The following is a 22,584-nucleotide window of genomic DNA, read 5'->3' on the forward strand; positions in this document are numbered from 1 at the left end:
GGCGAACAAACAGGACTCTCGAATTATTTATGTTTGTTTGAGGCAGTCAAATAAATTGCAATTGTTTTGTTTGTTTTGTCTGTGCAATGCCCTGTCCCATTCTCCATAACCAAAGCCAAAAAGACCTACGCCGTAACTTCCGGGAGCAATTAAATGTACTTCTTAACCTGCTCATCAGTCCAATCCCAGAACTCCCTGGCAGCTCCAGTACCACCTTCCGACTTGCTCTTAGAAGCAGCAACCATTGCATTGGAAACGCTCCAGAGCCGTCCCCACGGTGCGACTAGTTCATAATTAGCTTATATTTGATGGATGGCAATTGCTCAGGCAAAACTTACTATGGCTTCCGGATTTCTCAAGCGTAACTTGCGGAGAAATGCCAGCGAACAAGCACGTGTATGCTCCGTAAACAGAGGGGTAGAAGACGGTCTTTCGAAGGAACCATGTCGTGAGAGGACCTTGGGTGCGCCACAAGTCCGAGTCGAGGTTACCGGGATTCAATGAGGTGGATACAATGCCATCTCCCCTGTGTCTGGAAGCGAATTCGGTCGACTGCAGGAAATTCCCCAGCTTGCTGGTGGCGTACTGGTCAAACACTTCCCCCTTTTCGGCGTTGTAAACATACTCCAAGAACGCCTTGGCGTTTCCAGCCTGGGAAGCAGACGATGATACCCAGACTACACGGACGGAGTTAGGTTGCGACGTCTTCGCCGTCGAAACAAGGATGGGCGTCAGGAGCTTTGTCAGGGCGAAGGTGCCGATACAATTCACTCCAAGTTGAAGTTCATATCCCTGTTTCGTCTTGGAGCCCTTTGCCGGAAAGGCAACACCTGCGTTGTTGAACAGTATGTCGAGTTTCTGTTCCTTGCTAAGGAACTTTTCCGCCGCTGGCTTGATAGTCTCCAAATCCGCCAGATCGAGGTGAATGTATGTGAGACTGCCGGCTGACCTCGGAACAGCCGTTTTAATACTGTCGATAGCATTCTTCATCCTCTCCTCGGACCGTCCCATCATGTAGACTTTAGCATTCTTGGAGTAGAGAATCCGAGCTATTTCCTTGCCAACACCGGTGTTTGATCCGGTAACAATGGTGACCTGATGACATGGTTAGTCAATGTCTTAGTAAAGTCACGACTTTTTTTGAACAGTAACTCTTTTGACATACTTTATCCGTCAAATCCGGGATATCCTTCTCCACGAAAGTCGGCTTCCCTGGGAAAGTCTGTCGGAGTACATTGATGAGGTTAGAGAAATACGACATTGCCAATTACCCCTTTTCCGCTTTTATCAAGTAGGTAATGAATGGTGGTGAGATGGATAATTATGTGTTTGAATGAGTATTGAGGTGATATGTTATTAAATACGTTGGTCTCTGATGAAGTCTGATCATGAGAAGTGATTTAATTGGGATTTCTACAGCGAAAGTAGGTTTATATGGAATTGATGTGACATATATGGGTATGGAACAGGCTATACCTGATACCTCCTAGTGAAACGGTCGTCCGTCGGACGGTCAATCCCGCGGGGTTCATTGACTGGGGAATCGAAATGGCAAGGTTGGAAACATCCGAGCGGGTTTACTGATACCTTTTCTGGTACTTTTTCTTCGCCTCACTAACATGGTCATCTTGTTACCAGTCTGGTTATAACAGAATTAAGGTAGTGGGGTGATAGCTCACAATACGATTCGATGCAATCCCTCTAGTAAGATAAAGGGGCATTTGAATCCCGCGGCATTACGTAAGATAGACGGACTGTTCTCCAACGGCACTTCGCAAAAGCCGCGGGGTTCAACATCAATCTCACCATCATCAATCTCAGCCACTAACCACCCATTCATTACCGCGGTAATTCTAGTCGCATCTTGTCGAAATCCGACCCTAGGTTAGGGTGAAATGTCTTCTGGCTCGGTGACAGGGGCCTCCGCATCATGTAGTCCGGCACCTTACGGACAGGCATGTGTCGGCTGCTCCCGCGCCAAATGCAAGTGCTTCTATCGCTCTGATGGATCTTCATGTGAGCGATGTCATCGCCTAGGGAAGACCTGCGAGCCTGCGCTGGCTCTCCGTAAGCGCAAGGCTCGCACGCCGCCGCCGCCACCTACGCAGCCTCCTCCCCCGCCTGTTAATTCGCGGCTCGAGGAGAAGCTGGATGATCTGGTATCCCTTCTACGGTCTCAGGCTGCCGAAAAACAGGGTCAAACTCCGACCCAATCCCAGCGACACACGCCCCAGTCAATTTCGGAAGGGGCATCTGGTGGCTACGGCGAGTCTATATCCTCGATGTCGGTACCCGAGAATCCGGATGTGGCGCTAGATACTGCTGCCAGTGTTGTTCGTCTTTTACGCCCAGCTACGCCACATATGTCGCCGTCACCTATATATGACGATATATCTGTCCACCGCTTACAGGACGGGGTCGCGGAAGAGCAGTTGGAGTCATTTCGTCGCTCATTCCTTACGATGTTTCCGTTTGTTCATATCCCTGCTACCACGAGCGCAGCGGAGCTCCGTCGCGAGAAGCCCTTCCTATGGCTTGTCATCATGGCTTTGACTCCTAAGATGGTCTCTCAGCAATTCGCGATGGAAGCCACTATATGGCACATCATATCACGCAGAATAGTGGCGCAACATTTTGCTAATTTGGATTTGCTCCTCGGAGTCATTGGCTTTGCTTCTTGGTCTGTTTCACCCGGCTAGTCAATTCCTATCTTCTAGGTAGGTGCCGTGTAATAAATCGAGCTGACCGTCTTGAATCGTAGGTCTCACTACTTTAAAAAGGACAAGCCCTTCATGAGTATGCTTTCTCAAATCGCCGTGTCCCTTGCTCTTGAACTAGGTATTCATCGCAATCCGCCTACGACTCCGCTGCGGCGTAGTCGTCTTCCGAGCCAACCACCCGAGAAACAACCCAGGACAATGGAAGAGCGCCGCACCATGCTCGCTGTATTCCATCTTTCATCCGCGTAGGTAGTTTACGTTTAGCCTGCTCCAGTTATTCCGCTAAGTCGCTATTACCAGCACATGGTCAACGTATCGAATGACTGAGCCTCTTCGGTGGACGTCGTATTTAGAAGAATGCCTCTACCTCTTTAGTGAAGGAAGAGAAACTCATCTAGACATTCTCTTGACCGCGCAGATCAAGTGTCAGATCATAACGAATCATTTGTCTTGCGCTTCTCCCAACGAGGCAATTGAAGTAGAAAACCCTAAAGCGCCGTCAGTGGCCCTGACTACGGCTCTATTAAGGCAGCTCAATATCATCCGTCAGAGCCTACCAGCTGATGTCGCATCTAATAGTAGGAACTTCTCACGCCTTCATATTTAGGCCAAGTCTAATAATTGATAGGGACCGCACAATTATATCTCCTCCACGCGGAACTCAGAATCCGGGAGTCTGCGCTCGGTCGACCGAGATCTCCAGACCAGACCGGCTTATCACAGTTCCAACGGGTTCAGGACCTCGAGTCGGTCTTAAATACGATCGAACGGTGGTTCGTGGCCTACTCGGAGATGCCGTTATGCAACTGGATCGGCTTCACGGCCGACATATTCACCCAGTTCATGCAATTCCTAGTTGTAAACTTCAAGCTCTCTATCCTCAACGAGCCCGGGTGGGATGTTCAAGAAGTACGTCGGCGGGCGGACGTCTTTAAGATCCTAGAACGCGCGTGCCAGGACGTCGAGCGCGTCCCAATAGAATTAGGTATAGCGGACGCGGAAGGACCGCGCTACGGGCTCTTCTTCAAGATACCCGCGCTCCTCCGCGACGTCAAGGCCCTGTTCCTAGCAGAGATGCCGCCGCCCGCCGCTTTTCCAACCCAAGAGACCGGCGCCGACGCGAACGATATGGATAATAGCGCGGGCGGAGCCGAACTCATGGATTTCTCTTTTTCGGACGAGTTTCTTTTGGGGATGTTGCAAGATGACATCCTGAGCCCGGCTTGGGATTTTAGGGCAGATAGTTCGTATATGCCTTTTCCTACGTAGATTCAGGGTTACCTACATAGATGATACTTTACGCCTAACCAGGAGCTTACATGAAAAGGGAAGAATTGTGACGAGGAGCGAATCTCTATCCACACTGCTACCTAATTCATAAAAAATACCTATCGCTTGGAACGCCTACCTGTTAGTAGGTAAGAGGGTGATGAGACAGTAAAAGGATTTGAGAATTTCTAAATCTGATCTAAGCATTAGTTATGTATTCACTTAAAACTCCTGAGGCAACGTACCTTTTTCAGGGGGCTATTCCGAGTCCCTGAGTCGGATGACTAAAATATTATTAAGCTACGTACCCCTTTTCCCAATGCCTGCATCCAAATTTATAGCAACTTATGTCATCAGCCATGTATACCAAATTATGCGTGATATACTTGAATTATCCGTCATGTTTCCTCGTCTAACCGACTCCCTAGATAGAAATATGAACGTTGATATCATATACGCAGCAGATCAATCTATAAGACCTAGAACCGATGCCGACTATCTAGTAGCCTAGCTGACAGACAAGAAAAAAGGGGCTAGGTTGAGGCTTGCTTACAGAGGAGTAACAAACACGATAAATTTATGACAGCAGAAACGCAGTAGGTATATTCATAGCTGTTCACTTCGCGACTTTGGGGGCTATCATATACATCTCATCACAAGGCAACCCCCCCAGGAGGCCGCCCTATCCCACAACACACAAGCAAAACCCATACTTCCATGTCTTTCAACAGATAAATCTGATATCAAATTCCCCATAATCTACTTCTTCCGAAGTAGCCCGGCCAGGATCTTGTCGGCGCTATCCACGTTGACGTGACTAGCGTCACGTCCCTCGACCTTCATGTCGTGATACCAGTCCAGGGTCGACTTATACTGGTATCCCATCGTCTGATATGTAGGATTCTGCTTCCGAACTTCCATAGCACATTCGTACAGATGGTTTCCGCACTTGGTCTTCTCCACCTTATTCTTGGCACGTGGTGCGTGCCAGATCGACCTCTTCATTTTACCCTCGTCGCCGTAATGTCTCGGAAGTGACTCATGCTGCTGCGCTGATAGCGGATGATCTGGGGGTTCCATAGTCGTGTTTACATTCCATTCGGACTTCGGAAGCGATATCCATTTCCTTTCACGTAGAAGGTTTTCAAAGGGCGGCATCCAAATTTTACCGTCGCTCATCATCTCTTGGAGCCTTCGGTAGGTCACATCCAAAGGATTGTCCGACGGCTTGAACTCTAGGTACGTGTTGCTGCTCACGTGGACCTTCTCAAGATGGAATCGGCTATCTTTTAGCGGTAGCTCTTGTTTAACGATATCTATTAGTTTATGTTGTATGCCCGTGAGGTAAGATCCGGTATATGCTCTGTCGCAAGCATGAAGGTCCCAGAAGAATAACTCAATTTTGGCATACGTCTTCGGCGGCAAATGAGGGTCAACGGGTCTAATCGCTGCGATCCAGGCGTGGCGTCCGTACGTATTGGGAGGTGCTTTTGCGTCCCACTCCTTATCTATGGTGTAGAACAACCCGTACCAGGTGTTTGAACTTCTGTTGAACATGGGAGCCGAGCCTACCCAGTTCTTGAAGGTGTCATATTCGCATCTTGAATCCCCGAAGTGATCGGCCATTTGCACATTCGACCACGATACAGGATTGACGTGCAGCCTAGCCCAATTTCCTTTTCCCGCCCTGAGTTGATTAAAAATAGCTGTGATGTGACGGCGTATCTCAGCGGCGCTATCATTCTTGAATATTTCACTTTTAAAGTCAGAAAGCGTACGGGAGGCGGGAGTGGCTGGAGTAGACTCGGTGTTGGCATAACCGGGGCTCTCAAGAGTATCTTGATTAAACCCCTTGACCTGCTCTGTCGCCAAAGCAGTCTCTTCCGTTCGACGACGTCGGCTCTCGAGAATCCGAGCGGCATCGGGGTCGCCTACCGTTTCCGGAGTATAGACCGGTATTTCGATGTTCCTGTACGCCGCTCTGTTTTTATGGTTACTCGAACCGAGTACAGTAAACTTGCGATACTGATCACATTTTTGAATTGACCACCAGCAGAACCAGTTGACGAGGCTCTGTTCGTCGTTGGGGTCAATAAAGTCCGTAATCCAGTGCACCTTCCGTACTTCTTCATCGGCCTCTTCGTCTCCAAATCTTTCTATGATATCCTTCAAGACCTCCCATGATCGGAACCTCGCCTCAAGGTCGGTTCTGCTTAGGCTAAGTTCCGCCATCATTTCTTCGCGCCTAGGGTCATCCCTACGCGACGCGTAAATCGTTTCGTGTTCCTTTGCCTTCTCTAACGTAACAGCTTTCAAGTAGTTGGGAAAATCTGCACAAGCCATGATTAGGAAGTGTGGGTTGGCACAATAATTTCTAAACCATTCTAAGAATTGACAGAGTCTGACTGGATCGGAAAGCGCAAAACTCGGAGTGATTAAGAATGCCCGACCATATGGGAACAGTCGTGTCATTTGAAGTGTCCCGGGCTCAATTGTCGTGTCTACATTTGATGGGAATCTCGGGATGCCGTATTGTCCCGTGGCGAGGTCCCAAATTGTATAACAGCGCTTATTTTCGAATAGTAGAGATAGGCGTGGTAGTTGTCGGATGGCGATACTTGCATCCTCATGGAGAATGATAGTGCCGGCTGCTCCGGCTCTGACCGTTTCATGGAATTTGGCCCAACTATCCTTAAGTTCATTAGAAAAAATTCGGCAGCCTGGCTGACAAGAACCTATAATATCATATTAGCGATATATATAGGAATATGTATGTATTGCTGGGTCGAACTTACGGAGCCAAAGCTTAACCAAATTGCACACCTGAGCCTCCCTTCTCGGAAACAGTAGCATGAACACCTGCCTATCTTTTTCTCTTGGTTCCTGAGGAAGAAATTGAGAGAATTCCAGTCCGAATAAACGTTTACTGAGTACCTGACAATGCGACTCTATTTCTATATCGTGTAGGCGGGCTGGGGCACGAGGGATTGATACTGGAGGATAAAGCCTCACATCGATGGGTGATTTGTAGATCATATACCGCAACGGCGATTCCGAGTTGTTTTTGTCAACATTGAGGCCATCCCAAGCATCGCAGTTCGAAGGATAGACAAGAATTGAGAAGTGTTCAGTCACCAAGTGGCTCCCATACGAACCCCGACGAAGGTGCTCGGCAATATTAGCCAAGGCCGATTTAATATCGTCTGAATTAGTTTCGATGGCGCCAGTGGAGAGCACTTCTTGTACCAGCTCGGACTTATAAGGGATAAAATTGTACGAAGCACAAACTGAACTGAAGTGCAGAGTTTCTTGGGCAACAAAGGTCGATAGCCACGGTTGGGATTGACGAGGAATGCCACCGAACACGACTCGGACTGATTCGGATCCATCTTTGCCGAACACGGCCGTCTTAGCAACTACTTGGACCTGTCCTCTCTCTTGGTAAGTAGCCAGTGAGAGTCTCCTCGATGGTGCATGGGCCTTGGCTGATCCTGGGCTTTCCGGAGGGTGGTTCGCATCACCTGGTCCACCAGCGGCAAGGTCGGTTACGTTAGGCGTAGCATCAGTCATCGGCGTGTCCTCCGATATGACGTCTTGCGCTTCAGTAAAACGCACAGACTTTCTTGCTTTTGGCAGCGATAAAGCACCAGTTGTGCTAGTTGGCGATATCGCCGTCGGGCTTTGAACAAGGGGAGGCGACTCCAGTGGCGCGGGGGGCGCGGTGGGCACATTTGCTCTTGTCTGATCTGCGGTAGGGCGAGGAATTCGATCATTCGTCACAATAAAACTTTGCGGAATTGAAGAAAGGCTGGGAGGAGCCGCATCGTTTCTCTCAATTCCTCGTTTCTTAGCGATGTTCATAACACGCATCGAATTGAAGGCTTTTGGAGCTTTAGACGGATCATCCATAACATCATTGAGACCTGCCCTCTTCTTCGGCTCTTTACCTCCAACAAAAACATTTTTGGTCCGTGTTGGTGGTGCGGTTGGTTGCGGCCGTGTACGTGTTGCTGTATGCTTCTTCACCCCAAATTTATTTGCCAGGCTAGATGTAATTTTAGGAGGCATCCCTGAAGAGGGTTTGGGTGCTGAAGCTGGTGCTTTTTGATTAGAGACATTGCTTTTAGGGGCCTTAAGCGATTCTGCACTCGTGCCCCCGCTAGGCTTCCTTGCGGTTCCTTGGTATCCGGTTTTAGTGATGTTAGCTTTTCCTTCATTTGAGGCTCTTCGCTTTGCCTCTTTTGGTTTTAGTGGTGGCTTGGACGATGATACAGGTGTAGGAGGTCGTGGCGGCTTCTTTTTATTTGTTTTAGAAGTCTCCCCTGTGTTTTTCCCGGGCTTTTCTGGGGGTATTATACGGGAAACCTTCTGCTTGGGTACATCCGGAGGTTTCATTTCAGAGATGACATGACTTGGTTCGATGCTGTTCATCTTCTGAGCTCCTTTGCCTTGGGCTGGTTCATCTCTGGATGTAATAGTAGGAGAATCTTCCAACGTAGGTGACTCAAGAGACTCGGAATCGGAGGTTAGTAAACCGAGACGCTTCCGCTTAGCATTCCGTCTTCTTTTCCTCTCTTGCTTCTCTCTGTAAGCTTCGTTATATCTTTCAACATCAAATGGTTCTCGGGTGCCGGCCTTGATCTTCTCCTTTGCTTCCTCCCAGTCCAGGAGCAGGCCTGGCCCTAGGTGTGCTGCAGGTTCCCAAGTACATTCATCCAATGGAAACCCCTCCCACTTAATTAGATATTGCATCTCACCCGGTATGTCGGGGTGTGGCCTCTCGGCATACAGATCTTCGACAACCCACTCCTTATCATCAGTCTGATAAGCATAGCCCTCATGATCAGTAGAATTTAATGATATGTCATCATCATCATCAATCCCGTGGATCTCAGAGGACGTTGACCGACGAGATGGAGGGAATGCCATATTTAATAATCATTGGTCTAGTAAAGTTTAGCTCACGAAGAAAAACGTAGAAATCGTCAAGAATGATTAATCATACATGGATTTTATGTTACAGGTCACTTCCTAACGATAACCTTATTTTAATAGATGTTATATCTCGGAAACAGCGAAGGCGATTGTTTGTAGGTGATCAAGTAAGGTGAGAGGCGAGCGGGTCCGGATGTTAAAGAATCTTCGAACCATTTATGAGGAGGGTCAATATTGAGAGGATGTACATACGGCGTTCTTATGCTTAGAGTGGTTATCCCACGGCTTGTCGTATCTTAGATTAACATGATGAGAAATTGGGCCTTGGATAGGATGATTTGATGAATTTGATACGGTAGAGAGGTATGTAAGTTGTTAAATAGTTTATGTAGTCCAGTTATTGCAGTCTCCTGACATGGGATAGGGTCTCCGGCGCACTGACCAATGAGAAAAAAACAAACCAGACGTACCTGCTGATTTTACCTTATATTATCTTCACACATGGAATGAGGTCATCAATCGTGTTTAGGTATAGTATCGCTAGTGCTTTGGCCTATTGGAAACGTGAAATTGATATTGGTGTTTATTAGATACATCGGGAAGGTTTACAGTTTTTTCTCTTCCTGTGTGCAATCAACGAGTCTTATGTAATTAAGGTGGGTATGTTGTGCTGCCTGATTACCTACTATCTAACTAAAAGATAAATCTAGTATCGTCACTCATCTATTCGGCATGTATACCAAAGGTAATCGTAAATCTAGAAATATGGAATTAAGAGCTAGGAAAAGAGAGAATCATCGACGTGAGGAATAGATATCGGCCAACGCAAGCCACCATCCGGGTGGCGGCATCTCACATTACACAGAATACCTAAACGGATAGGGGCGAAAAGTTACCCGACGCCACAGGGGCCTTACGGTAGCACAGCCCCCTAATATCGATATCCGTCGCTCGATCTCGGTTTGTTATCATTCCCCTCGTCATTAAGCCAATCTTCAACGTTCTTCCAGCTACGCGCCCCAAGATCGACTTCCCGTTCAACGCCGCGGTTTCTAGCGCGGTCCCGGTCGCGTTCTTCCCACGGATCCCAGTCTCTCCTCCCACTGTGGCCACCGCCGCTACTGCTACGCGGCCGCGTGACAAACTCGCGCCTTTCGACGACATCGGAGTTTGGTCTAAACTTGCGCTCCCATTTCTCCTGTTTGATTTTCTCCTTCTCACGGTGCACCTCTAGTCGTTTCTCCACCGCGTTTGCTCCTAACGCGCCGACCGCTGCTCCGACCACAGTGCCAATGAGTTGATTGCGCTTGTGATCCGTGTCCTCTTGATGACCGTTACGTTTGCTCGTGGCATCGACTGCTTCCCTAGCGGCTAAGCCGCCCACTAACGCACCCAGCACACCAACGCTCAGGCCGGCAGTAGTGTCACTAAACGTATTATCGACGAAGTTACGCGTCTTCTCGATCGGAGTCCGCGCCCGGTCATCATCCGAGTCATCGGTATCGCCATCTCTATTATATCTCTTTTCCTTTCTCCTTCCGCGACTCCGCCGACGATACTCAACCGGGGGTGGCAAGGATCTTGGTCGAGAGCGCGGGTCGAGGACGTCTAAGTTTGACTGCGATCGAGAAGGATAGGCTGTTGTGTGCGGCTCATAAGTCAATTGCTTCAGCGGCGGAGCGGCCTCGTATACGGGGCTCTCCATAGCTGCGATTCGCCGGCTTTCCTCATAGCTCGTAGGATAATCGCCGCCCGTATATGCGTAGTCGGGCGAGCGTTCTCTGAGGCGGCTCGATCGACCGTGGGAGTAGCCGTCGTCGTAACGCGACATGGTTATTTTATTGGTAAGCAGGTTCTGCAAGCGTATACTAACTCAGTGCTGTCGCAACAGCTTGCGGGTATTGATAATGACTAAGTGTATACGACCAGATGCTTTGGATCGTAATATATCGAGTATTTGTGAAACTGAACAGATTTGCAAAGCAAGGCGTGCTAAGCCTGGTAACGATCTTATTATACCAAGGCAGAGGCAGGTGACAGTAAAACGCTCACGCTGGGCGGAAGAACCAGGCAAACGAAGTGGCCCGTATTATTATCTCACCGGGGTGTATTCTGCCTAGGCTCTGGGCGCAGTAGATAGGTAATATGCAAGAGGGAGAATAACGAGTTATAACCAGCATCAGGATCATTAATATTAATTATTAGTAAAGCCTCGTCAAATATTACCTCGAATCCCACGCCATTATGCTGTGCAGTTGAATACAAGAGGTGATACGCTCAGAGAGTAGCAATGAGTTGACTCCCTCAAGACAACTACATGATGCAGGTATCTTGGGGTTGGATCAGGTTGGATCGGGATGGATCATGTTCAGTTGCCCTGTCGCTGGCGGGTGACCATTGGTGGGGTTATGAGCATATGATGTCACGGGCTCCAGTAGAACACTTGATTACATGCATGTGGCAGACATAGGAGGGTCTGGAGGGTTTAGATGAATATATAGGTACCTACATAAGTATCTCCTTACGTAAATGCCAAGAGCAAGGGCAGCTCCCGAGGTCCGTAAAATAAATGTGAACCTCTTCGTGAATCCCACGCGGTTGCATATCCCGCGTATCCAACCCCCTATTTCTCTTAGAAGTGGCAGCGTTCTTGCCCAGTCAAACATCCCGCGGACGACTTCATGAGAGATCCAGGCCCGCAGAATATTGCACTTTCGCCCATAAATTAAGAATATTAAGTAACCTTCATACTAACAAGGAGTGAAAGAATATGCAGGTACCCGAATAAGGACAAAGCCTACCACACCGAGACGTCTTTCATAGCCTCGCCAGTCTATCTCCCGGAGTTCCGAAGGTGCCATGTCTCATGCATAGCACTTGGTGTAAGGCATTCTTGGTGGGCTTAATCGGTCATGGTATTATAGACGTCCTCCTACGCAGATCGTCTCACGAGTTTCACGAAAAGCCCTCTTTGGCAAGATAGAAAGACATAAGTATAAGACATAATGTCATAGTCAGGTCAATTAATTCATTGCTACCTAATCCCAACGAGCAAGGCTCATTCCAATCGTATCACGATAAAATTTACCCGCGATGCAATTGCTCCTCCACAACCCCGCAACCCAAAGAAAATCCAGAAGTTAGCGGGAAAGGATAAGGAGCAGTTGTCAGGACAGGAGATGATATGACCAATGTAGAAGAAGAGGAAGGAGAAGCATTGATATGAGTTTCACTGATAAATCAGTAGACCCTCGATCTCCTCCACAAGAATGACAGAGACAAGGTCACTGGGAAAAGGTTGGGAATGAGAGATTGTCTACACCTACCTTTCGTAAGATACGAAAGGAGGCGAGGCCACTCAGTCGAAATGCCACCTATAAGAATCAAGAAACCGAGAAGAAAAGAAAAGAAGAAGAAAACACAGGCGGACCGGGCAGGCTGCAACAATTATACCGCGGCCATCTAAGTGACGCATTCCAGACTAATTCCGTCTCATCGATGTTTGCCAAAGGCTCTTCTCATCGGCGCAGAAGTGTCTTCTTGGAGACGGAGCTAGACAACGTCGTATCAAAACGCAAAACGAAGAACATTACCCTCCGGTATTAAAAAGGAGGAGGGGCGTGGGTATCTGGTTAATGAGGCCGTCCCTCAAAAAAGAAAAAAGGGGGTATCGAGAAAAAGTAAGTGTTGGCCTCTCCTCCCGTCGACGAAAGGCGAACCATAGGTAGAAGTTAAGCGACATCATTCATCACTCATCAACTCGTAACGTAACCTCTGAAACACAAACTCAAAAACGACCCTAGCACCAACGCCTATCTCACTAGCGCTGTCCGCCCATCGGCGGATTCGATCGCAAGGGGTCATAAACCTTCGGCTCGAGAACCGGACCGCTGAAGTCGCGCTCGCCCTCCGGCACGCCGATCTGGTTCTTGACGCGGTACTCGCCCGGATGCTTTCCCTTCGGCGGGCTCAGGTTCTCGGGGTCCTGGCCCTGGTTCTGGGGCCGGGGGCCCTTGTTCGGGGCGTAGCCCGCGGTCCCCGCGGCCGCTCCCGCCTTCTCCGCGAGCCGCTTCTTGCGCGCGTCCTTCTCGCGTTCGAGCACCACCTTGAAGAACTGCGACACCTCCGCGAGCGGCACCTGCACGCTGTCCGGGCTGTCCAGGAGCCGCATGAGGGCCTGCGCGTCGAGGATGTGCTTCGCGATGACGGGGTCGGGCTGGCAGTACGTGTGGATGCGCATGGATCGCGCGTTGACCTTCATGCCGTACAGGCAGCCCTTGACGACGTCGTGGTCGGCCTGGTGCGGGCCGTAGAAGCGGAAGCTGCCGACGTGCGCGGCGATCATGTCGATCTGCGTCTCGAGGTCGTACCGGAACCCGATCACCTTGGGCCGCCCCTTCTGCTCCCACGCGTCCGAGATCTTGGCGTGCACGTGCGGGTTCAGCCGCCCGCTGTGCAGCTGCAGGTTGATGTACGCACTCAGCGCGTTGCTCAGGATGAACTCCAGCTCGCAGTACAGCAGGCTCTGCTCGCGCGGGTCCAGCGAGATGTTCAGCTCGCGCGCTGTGTGCGTGCGCGGCTTCTCGCCTCGGAACTCCGTCATCTCGGCTGCCTGTATTAAGAAAAGACGACGTTAGCTTCAAGCAATTCAGCGGATAGAGGTGGGTGAAAGATACGTACGATCTTTCGAGCCGTCTTCTTGAAGGTGTCCATGAAGCTCGCATCCTTCTTCTTCGCTGTGGGCTTCTTAGCCTGCTCGGCTGTGTCTTCAAGCCATCCCTTGTTGCCGATCATGGTCTTCGATCCCATTCGCGTGTGCATAAGGTACGGAGTTAAGGGCGTAAAAAGAGGTGCCTCGACCTCCTTGAATCTCTCTTGGACGGGAGTACCGGCCAAAGTGGCTCCGTCGTGCGAAGGGCCTAAAGACACTCGATCACCAGCCTTCATCATCTCCGAAGGGTGGCCATGCTCCATCGCAGTCGTGGAACGGGTACGTTCGAGTCCGCCCATGGGTGTTCCGACGCCAGACTGGGAGTCTTTCCAGACATTGTAACCCTGCAGAATGCTATCCGCTCGTCCTCGCATCTCGCTCGTAGTGGGGACGTGAAGGGGACTAGGCGAAGGCTCATCGTAGTATGGCAAGGGGGTGTCATCCATGTACACCGAAGAGCTACGGTACTGAACAAATTGATGTTGTTGTCCTTGCTGTCCCTGTTCGGGGTAAGGTGAATAGACGGGGTTATGCACAGGCTGGGCATTGCCACGAACCACCACTCCATACCGGTGAGTTTCGTTAAGGTCAAGCGGAGGAGGGCGACGTCTTGCTTGAGCACCAACTGAGGAAGACGGCTTAGGCGACTTGTGTCGTGACATAGAGCGAGAATGGTCACGTGCCTCGGTGTCACGTCTAGCAATGATATCGTTCATTGTCGTCGCATGGGGAAGATGGTTGTCCATTGTCGCCTCAGCGACAGGGCTGAGACCTTTGTCGCTCTCGTCTGACTGGAATTCATAAGTCTTCTGTAGCTTACGACCTCGCTCGGGAGTCGGCTGTCTGCCAGGTTGCTGCGGATACTGTTGAACCGCCGGCACACTGTTGTTGCGAGTATGGCCAAGTGTGTTCGAGTACTTCTTAGCGTACTGATGCTGTGACGCACCGAATTCCTCTGGCTTGGGCAACTGAGGCTGTGATGCGACTCGCGCGTGGAAGGGTTCTCGGCCAGGCTCTTTGGTGGCCGTTCGGCCTCTAGCAGGCTCCATTTCGAGAGAGGCGATAGTCTTCGCAGGAGTAGGGTACCTATCATCGTAAGTATATTTGCGAAATGATGTATAGTAATATCAGAAAAATTTTTTTACTTACATATCGGGTAGGTCAGCAAAGCGAACGCGCTTAAGCTTGTTGTGAGTGACAAGTAAACGAGAGGATTTTCTTCGGAGAACAGGTGAAGCACTGCGTGATCTGCCCGTAGAAAAAGATGAGGGTTTTTCCACAGGCGCGTCCACTATGTCAGTAAGTCCACCGCTCTGAGGCAGGTCTCCAGGCAAAGATGGTGAGTAAATTTTGCGAGGTATCCAATCTGGAAAAGGACCCAGCAGGTTGGGATCTTGCTTATTATTCGTAGCACTGTCGAGCCAACTCCAGACCTTTTGTTGATTTTCTAAAGAAGGTCAGTACGAGATGGATGGGATGCCTAAATTATTAGGTGATATGATACAAGTGACACAGGTGACTTACCTTCACTGATAGCTGAAGACAATTCTAGGTACCTAATTGACGAATTCCTTGAGCTTCGTAACGGGCTGCGATTTCTACCTAGAATTCGTAACCCAAGCAACTATAGTTAGCCCTGAAAACAGCAGTTAGTCTGCAGTCAGTGCTCGAGGCCCGCCTGGAAACAACTAGCAGAAATGTGAATTATACCTAATTTCTTTCATGTGAACGTCTACATTGTCCCTACCATCTGTAGACGTTCATAATGACAGTATCTCCATTTTGTTTCAATGAACACATTTGTATGATGTATACATCGCCTGCGTGTATCATAGCTGTAACGTACCTGGCACCGACATCCCCTCGCAGGGGAGCTGTAAGTTGGCCATCTTATCCTATTAGTATCTCGCTAGGTCGTCTATACGAGATACTATTACCAAATGATGATAGGGTCATTATTTAAGTCTTTTATGCCGCCTCTGTAGCCTCAGTCTGCCACACTCCCAACGTGTTTAGCGGTAGAAGTCTGGACTTTGTACTGGTTAGGGGCAATTCGTGGAAGATGGCTATCTAGGTAGACGTACCTATTTACTTGAGAAGCCGCAAAATTGGTCATGTTGGAAAGAAAATGCAAAAGGAGCGGTGTAGGTCGAATTTCATCAACTCAGGAGGATTCTTGAAGGTGAGTTGATTAGAAAGGTCCGCTTAAACTTAAGTACATGTTAGGCTCATCATTCTTTAATTGTGCCTTAGGCAAGTAGTAGATAATGGTTATTGCGCAAGGGCATTGCTTCCATCTTGTTGATGTTTTTGACCCCGACGTTTCCATTCAACCTCTTCGTTGAATTTCCGTGAGGGAAGCTTCTCGACCGTCGTCCCCTGAGACATACCGCAGAAACAAGGTCCACCAGATTCTATACGAACAACTGACCCATCAAATGTTGAAACGCCCTCTTTCTCATTGTTGATCCGATGGAAGCTTTTATCGTCTAAAGTTTCTTCGACTCTGTTGTAGTCGTAATCGGACGTGAGCGAACCCCGACTCGGCTCTAACTCAACCACAGTAACCTTCCGATTGGGCGTTGGGCTATCTAACTCGGAGCCATCTACCGGCATTGTAAACTCGATATTTTGGAAAATTAAAGAGTCTCGGCGGCGCGATAAACACTCTTTCCTAGAATATTCACTCAGAGTTAGTATACATCCATATACCTAAGATTTATACGTTTAATATGAACCTTCCTATGTCTGACGACTCAACTTCGCTAGAAGTCAAGAGTGCCAAGTCTCCTCGATCAGTTGAAGTCGAAGGCCCTTGAAGCTGCAGCGACAAACATACTGCTCCATCAATGCTGCGCGGTACGGTCACGCTTGGGTCACCGTATGTGGCGCTACTTGAGGTGGTATAGTTTGGCGACCTCCGAGTAAACTCGTCATCATCGTTGACTCCTGTCGCTAAGCTGAAAATTATTCCTTGCCTCTTTGTCGAAGTCCGTTTAAGGGTCACATAATTTTCGCTCGTTTTCGGCTTTTCCACTTCGACTCTACTAACTGGCTTCAAATCCGTCATATCTTGAGCCTGAGCATCCACATGGAACCTTCTGAAAGTAATAGTCGGTTCCAGAGGAGTCCATTGATAATCTAATCCTCCATCGAAGCCTAGTTGCGGCGTAAAGGGTCCGCGAAACAGCCAGGATTGTGATTTTTCTAATAGTCCATGAGCTGCGGCTTCCACTAGTGTGTCGGTGGCCTTTGATTCAGCAGTAGGCATTTGTCTGAAAAATAGAGACTCGGGTAGCGAATCGCTAGCCTCAACAAGTAAGTATTTTCTGGCAAATATTGCATTTGGTACTTTACAACCAACTGGAAGGGGTACTGTGGTAACATCGGAACTAGTCTCTTTATCCAGGAGCTGTGAAGGCGTTTGCTCGAATATGAGGGCACCTGGTCTCCAGGTACGCCGTTTCTGTGCTGTTCTATGCTCACGTTTATGCAATGAAATCTTGTCTGTTAGCCTCTGGAGAAGACTAATTCCGGATGAGCAGCGTTGAAGTCCTTTTCGATGACTCAGCGGTTTAAGAAGATTGTCTGCGGTCCCTGGAGGTGACGTCTCGCTTGGACGATCCGCGGTGATAATGGGTACATCTCGCTCTTCGATGAGTCTGCCTTGAGATCCATATCCGTCATCCCATTGCCTCTCGTGAAATTCCTTTGGATTCGGGCTATTAAGTGGACGAGTACCATCATTTCGCGAAGATATATACAGTGTATGATCAATCATCCACGCCTTCCGGTGCCGTATACAGCTGGGGTCGATTGATGCTCTCTCGGTTGAAGGTGATGAGTCGGATAATACGAAAGGATATCTATTTGGGTGTGTCGATCTCCACTGTGAGAGTCGCTTAGTAGGAATGATTGACGAAGTAATGGTGGTCATATGAGGGACGTGGGGGAGTTCGAGGTCGGCCTAGAGACTCGTCAGCCTTTACCCCCTAATGGGCAAAATTGTGGGATCCTAACATATCTACGTAAATGATCATGCTTCCATCGTTGGAAGGCTGCGCCCGGATCATCCGTGTGTTCACAGTCGACCTCGATCAGTTCATAAAGCACGCCGCCCGCAAGGTCGAGATTCTCGTCGCCAAGATGTTCACGTAAAATCAAAAAGATCTGTTGCAACTTATCAGGAAGTGAATGATTTGCTTAAGCTATAAGAGGCGAACCTGTTGGATGCCATCCTTGTATTGGTAGTTTCTCGGAATGTGTGCGCAATATCTTACAAGCACGTTGCGGCATTCTGGGTAATTGTAAGTCAAGGGTTTATTTTAATACATGAGTACTTTAGTAGAAACCGTATACTCACTATCCTCGTGGTAGCCAGTCCGATTCAGATTATGAATGCCAGACCGCTTGTGAGTATTACCTATATCGAAGGTAGAGTCTTCTTCATCGCGAGGAATGTGAAATAGTCCTCTGGTGACATAATTGTCTTTCGCCGTGGAAATTGCAAATCCTCTCTGGTGGTGTGTGGTCCCTGATGTCATGTTGTAAATATTTAGAACTGTCGTAGATCGGTGTGGATAGGGGTTAGCATGTGTTACGGCCAGAGCCAAAGAATAGAAGACGTTCGGGCTAAACTAGCTGTCAATGCGAAATTATAGCATGACCAGAGATCATGAAGATGACTGCTGCAACTTGGGGGGAATAGGAGGTAACACTTGAGATTTCATAGTTAGCATTGAGACCATCTGATACAACGATGGAAGCTTACTTGCAGGTAAGTACTTGCTCTTGCCGGAGTAAGCCAAGTAAACTGGAAGCGTCGATTAAAATGAACTCTATTGTCTGGTATAAGGTACCTAAGGTACCTGTGAATACATAGATACCCATTTAGGGAGCTGCTTCCAGGACCATAACTCTGTGGTAGATGGAGAGCACGGTCGTATACCTACCTTCACATGTAAATATCGATGTCGATAAGTGAAAGCAGAGTTAGAAGGATACTAACGTTTTACGTGGTTGAATTCTTAATCCTACTTACATGTACCTAGTTAGTGGCATCAACACCATGGTCTGCAGTGGATGTTCCCTACCTAGGCAAGTAAGCGCATATCGCGATATTCATTGAGAAGTCATGATTAGGTTTGTTGATGTCTGGATACCTTATACGATATGAAATATTGTATTCTCGAGCTGTGTAGGATCCACGTAGGTGAAAGTCAGGGGGTATACTCATCATAAACCATCTAGCTAATGCTGAAGCGCTACATTATTTCATAATTGGGCTGTCGCCTCGCCCAGCTTTTTCGTGGAAAAAGCACCGAAGTACTCGTTCAAGGCATCCACAGTCCCGCTACCCTCGACCAAACTCGTCACGATGCCCACGTAGCCATCCGGTCGAACGACAACGATGCCACCCCTCTCTTGGTCCAGACCCATCTTAGCGTGAGCTGCGGCCACTGCATTAGGCACGCGACGGTCCCATCTGTCATCAGCGTAGACGTGGTCGCGGTAGCGAGCAAGCGGGTTCGGCACGTCACGTAAGATCTCGATCTGATCCCGTCGAGCAGCGAATACGGTACAGAGTGTAAAGAACAAGCTATGAGGATTATGTTTCTCGTGGTGCGAGACAGAGTCAATATCCGATCGAAGATAAGATCCATAAAAGGACTTCTTGTTTCCGAGATGAGAAGCGAAATCCTTCAGGGCCTTGGAGGTTATGGAAGGCCTCCCGGCAAAGATATATATGCGAAATGAGCCGTTGAGGGGAACCTCTTGTTCCAAATGTACAAGGTTAGCGTCCACTACCCGCGTAACGTCCGCATTGATCATAATTCGTCCCGTCCGTAATTTAGTTTCTTTGGGATGGATTAAAGGGGATTTGGCTGGATGAGCTGGCGACCAGTTTAGTGCATTGGGTTTATATGCTACACCATAGCCGCTGGTAAACTCGCAAGCCTCCTTGAAAGTTCTGACGAACTCATTATCTTCTGTCTGGGCACTCGTCTGTTCTGACGCCGCTTGAACCTCTTTTGCAGCTGGCGGTCGTTGCGAAAATAACTTCGCATATTTGTTGTCAAAGGACAATAGAGTCTCTGCGACATCTTTGCGTTCGGGTTCGTAGGTTGTCAAGATAGCTCGGTCAGCGAATCCAGCTTCGACAGCATGAAGCTTCCAGGCGAGGTTAAGAGCATCCAAGAATGCTGTGTTCATCCCTTGACCGGCTTTTGGCTGCAGATGGGGTTAGAGACTGTCCGCTCAAGGGTACCATGATCTTACACTGTGGGTATGGCACGCATCGCCACCTAGGAACACCCGATGGTCAATTGTGTACTTGTCCGAAATTCCTTGGCCAATAGGATATACCGAGTACCATTCCACACGTTCCCATTCAATGAAGTACGGGTCAAGAATTCTCTTCGCGGAAGCTTGGACTTCTTCCGCCGTAGCAGTCTTGCGCGGACTCCAATCCGCATCCGTCGACGACGCAATTTGGATATATAATCGAACCATGTTATCTTCGCGGGGGATAACCATTATTGACCCATGCTGAGAGTGTATTGTACATTTCATCTACAATCCGTTAATTCAAGGAACGCCCAGGCTATGCAACGAGACCAACTTTGATGTCAGGGAAATCAGTCTTCACGACGCCGTCCATAACGCCCCAAACATGCGAAATTGGATCTTTATGGATGATCTTGATACCCAACTGGTCCCTGATGGAAGATCTAGCGCCCTCGCCACTAAACAAGTATTTGGCTCGGACAGTTTCCTGGCAACTTCCGTCGGTGTGTTCGAGATAAACTTGGACAGGATATTCCGGGTTGGAATTTTCATCCGATTCGAAACCCTTGATGGTCCACGGCCGTTGAATCTGCACACCATTCTTTGCAAGGTCTGAAATGAACACACGCTCGATCCGTCCCTGATGCAAGAGCGTGGTAAAGGGGTATCTTGCGTCGATGAAGCTCGGGCAACTTGCCCAAGTGCCGGTTCTGACGATGCCCTTGCCATCTTGGGGTGGATCCCAGAAGGCTACTTCGAATACTCTCGCTGGTTTGTGTGCCATGATAGTGGACTTCAGGCCCATGTTGCGAAGGAGATCTAAGGACCGAGGCTGGATACCGTCTGCGCGTCCTGTGGGCGTAGGTTCGGCTCGGTTGTCAATATGCTTAATGCTATATCCCCATCTTGCGAGGCATGTCGAGAGCATGAGCCCGACAGGGCCAGCTCCAACGATGACTAAATACGTTAGCGGAGAACACAGTAGTTGATGGCAAACAACTCACCAATGTCATAATGCGATGGAGCAGGCCTTTTCGAAGACTGGCTCCCCATTTTCATGAGTATAATATGTATAGAAATCCGTAATACGGTGGGATTAAGGGGTTAGGTGACGTTGATGCACCTCAGTATGTAGGACAACCTTATGTTAAACGAGAGGCAAACGAAAAGGTACCTAGTCAGAACATATGTGTATATCTAGATACTCAACGACGAACACTCCCTGTTAGGGGCTGCTGATACAAGTTCAAGAAATGAAAAACGCGGTACCCGTTGCACCGGAATGAATGGTATGAGCTGAGAACAATAGCGGACGAGAGGTATAATTTATCTTGCACAAATTACATATAAGAACGACCGAAGACGTATACCGAAACGATAAGCACCCGTGCCATGAGGTCTGCACTAGTCGCACATAACGGCAGGGACATCGGGAAGTGTGCCACGCCTACCAAATTGTTGCTCTCAAGATGTCTATGAGGGCATCCCATACATGTAGCATGTATAAACTAGGTAGGTACTCACTAAGAGCTCAGACTACCTACGGATGAGTATGAAGGGCAATGTATAGATTATTCGTAACGTAGGGAAGGCGAGGGTGTGTTGGAGAGTTGGGATGCTTCATCTCGCCAATAGTCGACTATGCTGTTGGTTGTGATCACCAAAATAAGCGTGCTGCTCGCGATGGATCATAGCCCCGGGATATTGTCACGGCAATAATTGGTGGGGCCGTAGCGGGGGGTTACTCACGGCTGAAGAGGACGGGAACGAGAATTCTGGGGAGCCAAGATTACCGGGTGGAAAGGTGGAAACGAGTGGAACGGCGACAACCTAATCATGCTCAAGTATGAGCTGAGTTTGATGGGTTTCGACTGTTTTTCTTCGGCGTTAACGGAACCCTGGATTGCCCCCACAACCCTTATTCTCCGCATCACGAATATACACGTGCTCGGGGTCTAATATGTATGTTGGTGTTAGATGTTAAAATAACATTGAACTTAGATACGAAGTACATACAATTATCGTACGATCTTTTTTTTTTTTTTTTTCTCGTACAATCATCTTCGTCCTATTGGGAGAATTTCCGCTCAAAAACTCGCTATCCGCTTGGAACCGGGTCTGTTGCATAAGATAGGCTATTTACCTACCTAGGTAGTTAGATATGGAGCGGATGGGGTGTCAACTTACAGGATTCAAGAGTTAATAGTTGAGACGGCGTAGCCTCCTTAAAGATGTCTTGGACTTCTTCGGAAAATAATAAATATCATCCGCACAACACGGTAACGAATAGGTAATGGAGCTGAGATTTCCCTCTTATTGAGTTGTTACGCAAGTTTGATTGTCGCATACAATACTCGAAGTAGGTGCCAAGCCAAACAAAACCGAGGCTACCTATGTCGTCTGCGTGCTCTGGGGTTTGGATACACCTTGTGATGTATCGGGATCTTGCATATGAGGCTGAGCCGAGAACCGAGCACCTCAAGCCAGGGCTTATTACGTCGAACGCCCACCTTGAAACCTCCTATACTTTTTTTTATTTTTAATTGAGGGTGGTATTTGATGATAGTAAGTGTATGAATGAGTTACTATCGAGAAGTATTAGGCAGCGTGGCAATCGGATGAAACTGTACCCAATCCAAATGCTGAGATGCCCTTCGATTT

General features: G+C 48.6%; 7 protein-coding genes across 7 annotated transcripts; 1 reads left to right on the forward strand and 6 right to left on the reverse strand.

The window, feature by feature from the left end:
• Positions 1-129: 129 nt before the first annotated feature.
• On the reverse strand, positions 130-1,662 carry F4807DRAFT_193222 (NAD(P)-binding protein). Its single transcript, XM_047993713.1, has 3 exons — positions 1,166-1,662; positions 339-1,095; positions 130-283 (listed from the first exon to the last, which is right to left on the reverse strand). Exons 1-3 carry the CDS (start codon positions 1,259-1,261, stop codon positions 150-152), a joined length of 987 nt encoding a protein of 328 aa, XP_047858110.1. The 5' UTR covers positions 1,262-1,662; the 3' UTR covers positions 130-149.
• On the forward strand, positions 1,638-4,276 carry F4807DRAFT_408342 (uncharacterized protein). Its single transcript, XM_047996431.1, has 4 exons — positions 1,638-2,680; positions 2,762-2,965; positions 3,021-3,298; positions 3,349-4,276. The coding sequence occupies exons 1-4, from the start codon at positions 1,896-1,898 to the stop codon at positions 3,987-3,989; spliced, it is 1,908 nt and encodes a 635-aa protein (XP_047858111.1). The 5' UTR covers positions 1,638-1,895; the 3' UTR covers positions 3,990-4,276.
• A 348-nt stretch (positions 4,277-4,624) lies between these two features.
• Positions 4,625-9,416, reverse strand: F4807DRAFT_193235 (uncharacterized protein). Its single transcript, XM_047993716.1, has 3 exons — positions 8,995-9,416; positions 6,785-8,935; positions 4,625-6,724 (listed from the first exon to the last, which is right to left on the reverse strand). Exons 2-3 carry the CDS (start codon positions 8,916-8,918, stop codon positions 4,749-4,751), a joined length of 4,110 nt encoding a protein of 1,369 aa, XP_047858112.1. The 5' UTR covers positions 8,919-8,935; positions 8,995-9,416; the 3' UTR covers positions 4,625-4,748.
• Positions 9,417-11,042, reverse strand: F4807DRAFT_193234 (uncharacterized protein). Its single transcript, XM_047993715.1, has one exon. It carries the CDS (start codon positions 10,753-10,755, stop codon positions 9,856-9,858), a length of 900 nt encoding a protein of 299 aa, XP_047858113.1. The 5' UTR covers positions 10,756-11,042; the 3' UTR covers positions 9,417-9,855.
• A 1,134-nt stretch (positions 11,043-12,176) lies between these two features.
• Positions 12,177-15,965, reverse strand: F4807DRAFT_193318 (uncharacterized protein). The gene is made up of 6 exons (XM_047993719.1): positions 15,720-15,965; positions 15,482-15,666; positions 15,160-15,237; positions 14,785-15,082; positions 13,605-14,721; positions 12,177-13,536 (listed from the first exon to the last, which is right to left on the reverse strand). Exons 2-6 carry the CDS (start codon positions 15,522-15,524, stop codon positions 12,745-12,747), a joined length of 2,328 nt encoding a protein of 775 aa, XP_047858114.1. The 5' UTR covers positions 15,525-15,666; positions 15,720-15,965; the 3' UTR covers positions 12,177-12,744.
• Positions 15,966-18,511, reverse strand: F4807DRAFT_193317 (uncharacterized protein). The gene is made up of 5 exons (XM_047993718.1): positions 18,407-18,511; positions 17,999-18,352; positions 17,859-17,932; positions 17,656-17,805; positions 15,966-17,602 (listed from the first exon to the last, which is right to left on the reverse strand). Exons 2-5 carry the CDS (start codon positions 18,177-18,179, stop codon positions 16,355-16,357), a joined length of 1,653 nt encoding a protein of 550 aa, XP_047858115.1. The 5' UTR covers positions 18,180-18,352; positions 18,407-18,511; the 3' UTR covers positions 15,966-16,354.
• On the reverse strand, positions 18,512-21,325 carry F4807DRAFT_193295 (FAD binding domain-containing protein). Its single transcript, XM_047993717.1, has 6 exons — positions 20,928-21,325; positions 20,258-20,880; positions 19,915-20,208; positions 18,729-19,866; positions 18,644-18,668; positions 18,512-18,583 (listed from the first exon to the last, which is right to left on the reverse strand). Exons 1-4 carry the CDS (start codon positions 20,980-20,982, stop codon positions 18,910-18,912), a joined length of 1,929 nt encoding a protein of 642 aa, XP_047858116.1. The 5' UTR covers positions 20,983-21,325; the 3' UTR covers positions 18,512-18,583; positions 18,644-18,668; positions 18,729-18,909.
• Positions 21,326-22,584: the final 1,259 nt, after the last annotated feature.

The sequence above is a fragment of the Annulohypoxylon truncatum genome, assembly GCF_022578515.1.
Source record: "Annulohypoxylon truncatum strain CBS 140777 unplaced genomic scaffold F4807scaffold_3, whole genome shotgun sequence".
NCBI lineage: Eukaryota > Fungi > Ascomycota > Sordariomycetes > Xylariales > Hypoxylaceae > Annulohypoxylon > Annulohypoxylon truncatum.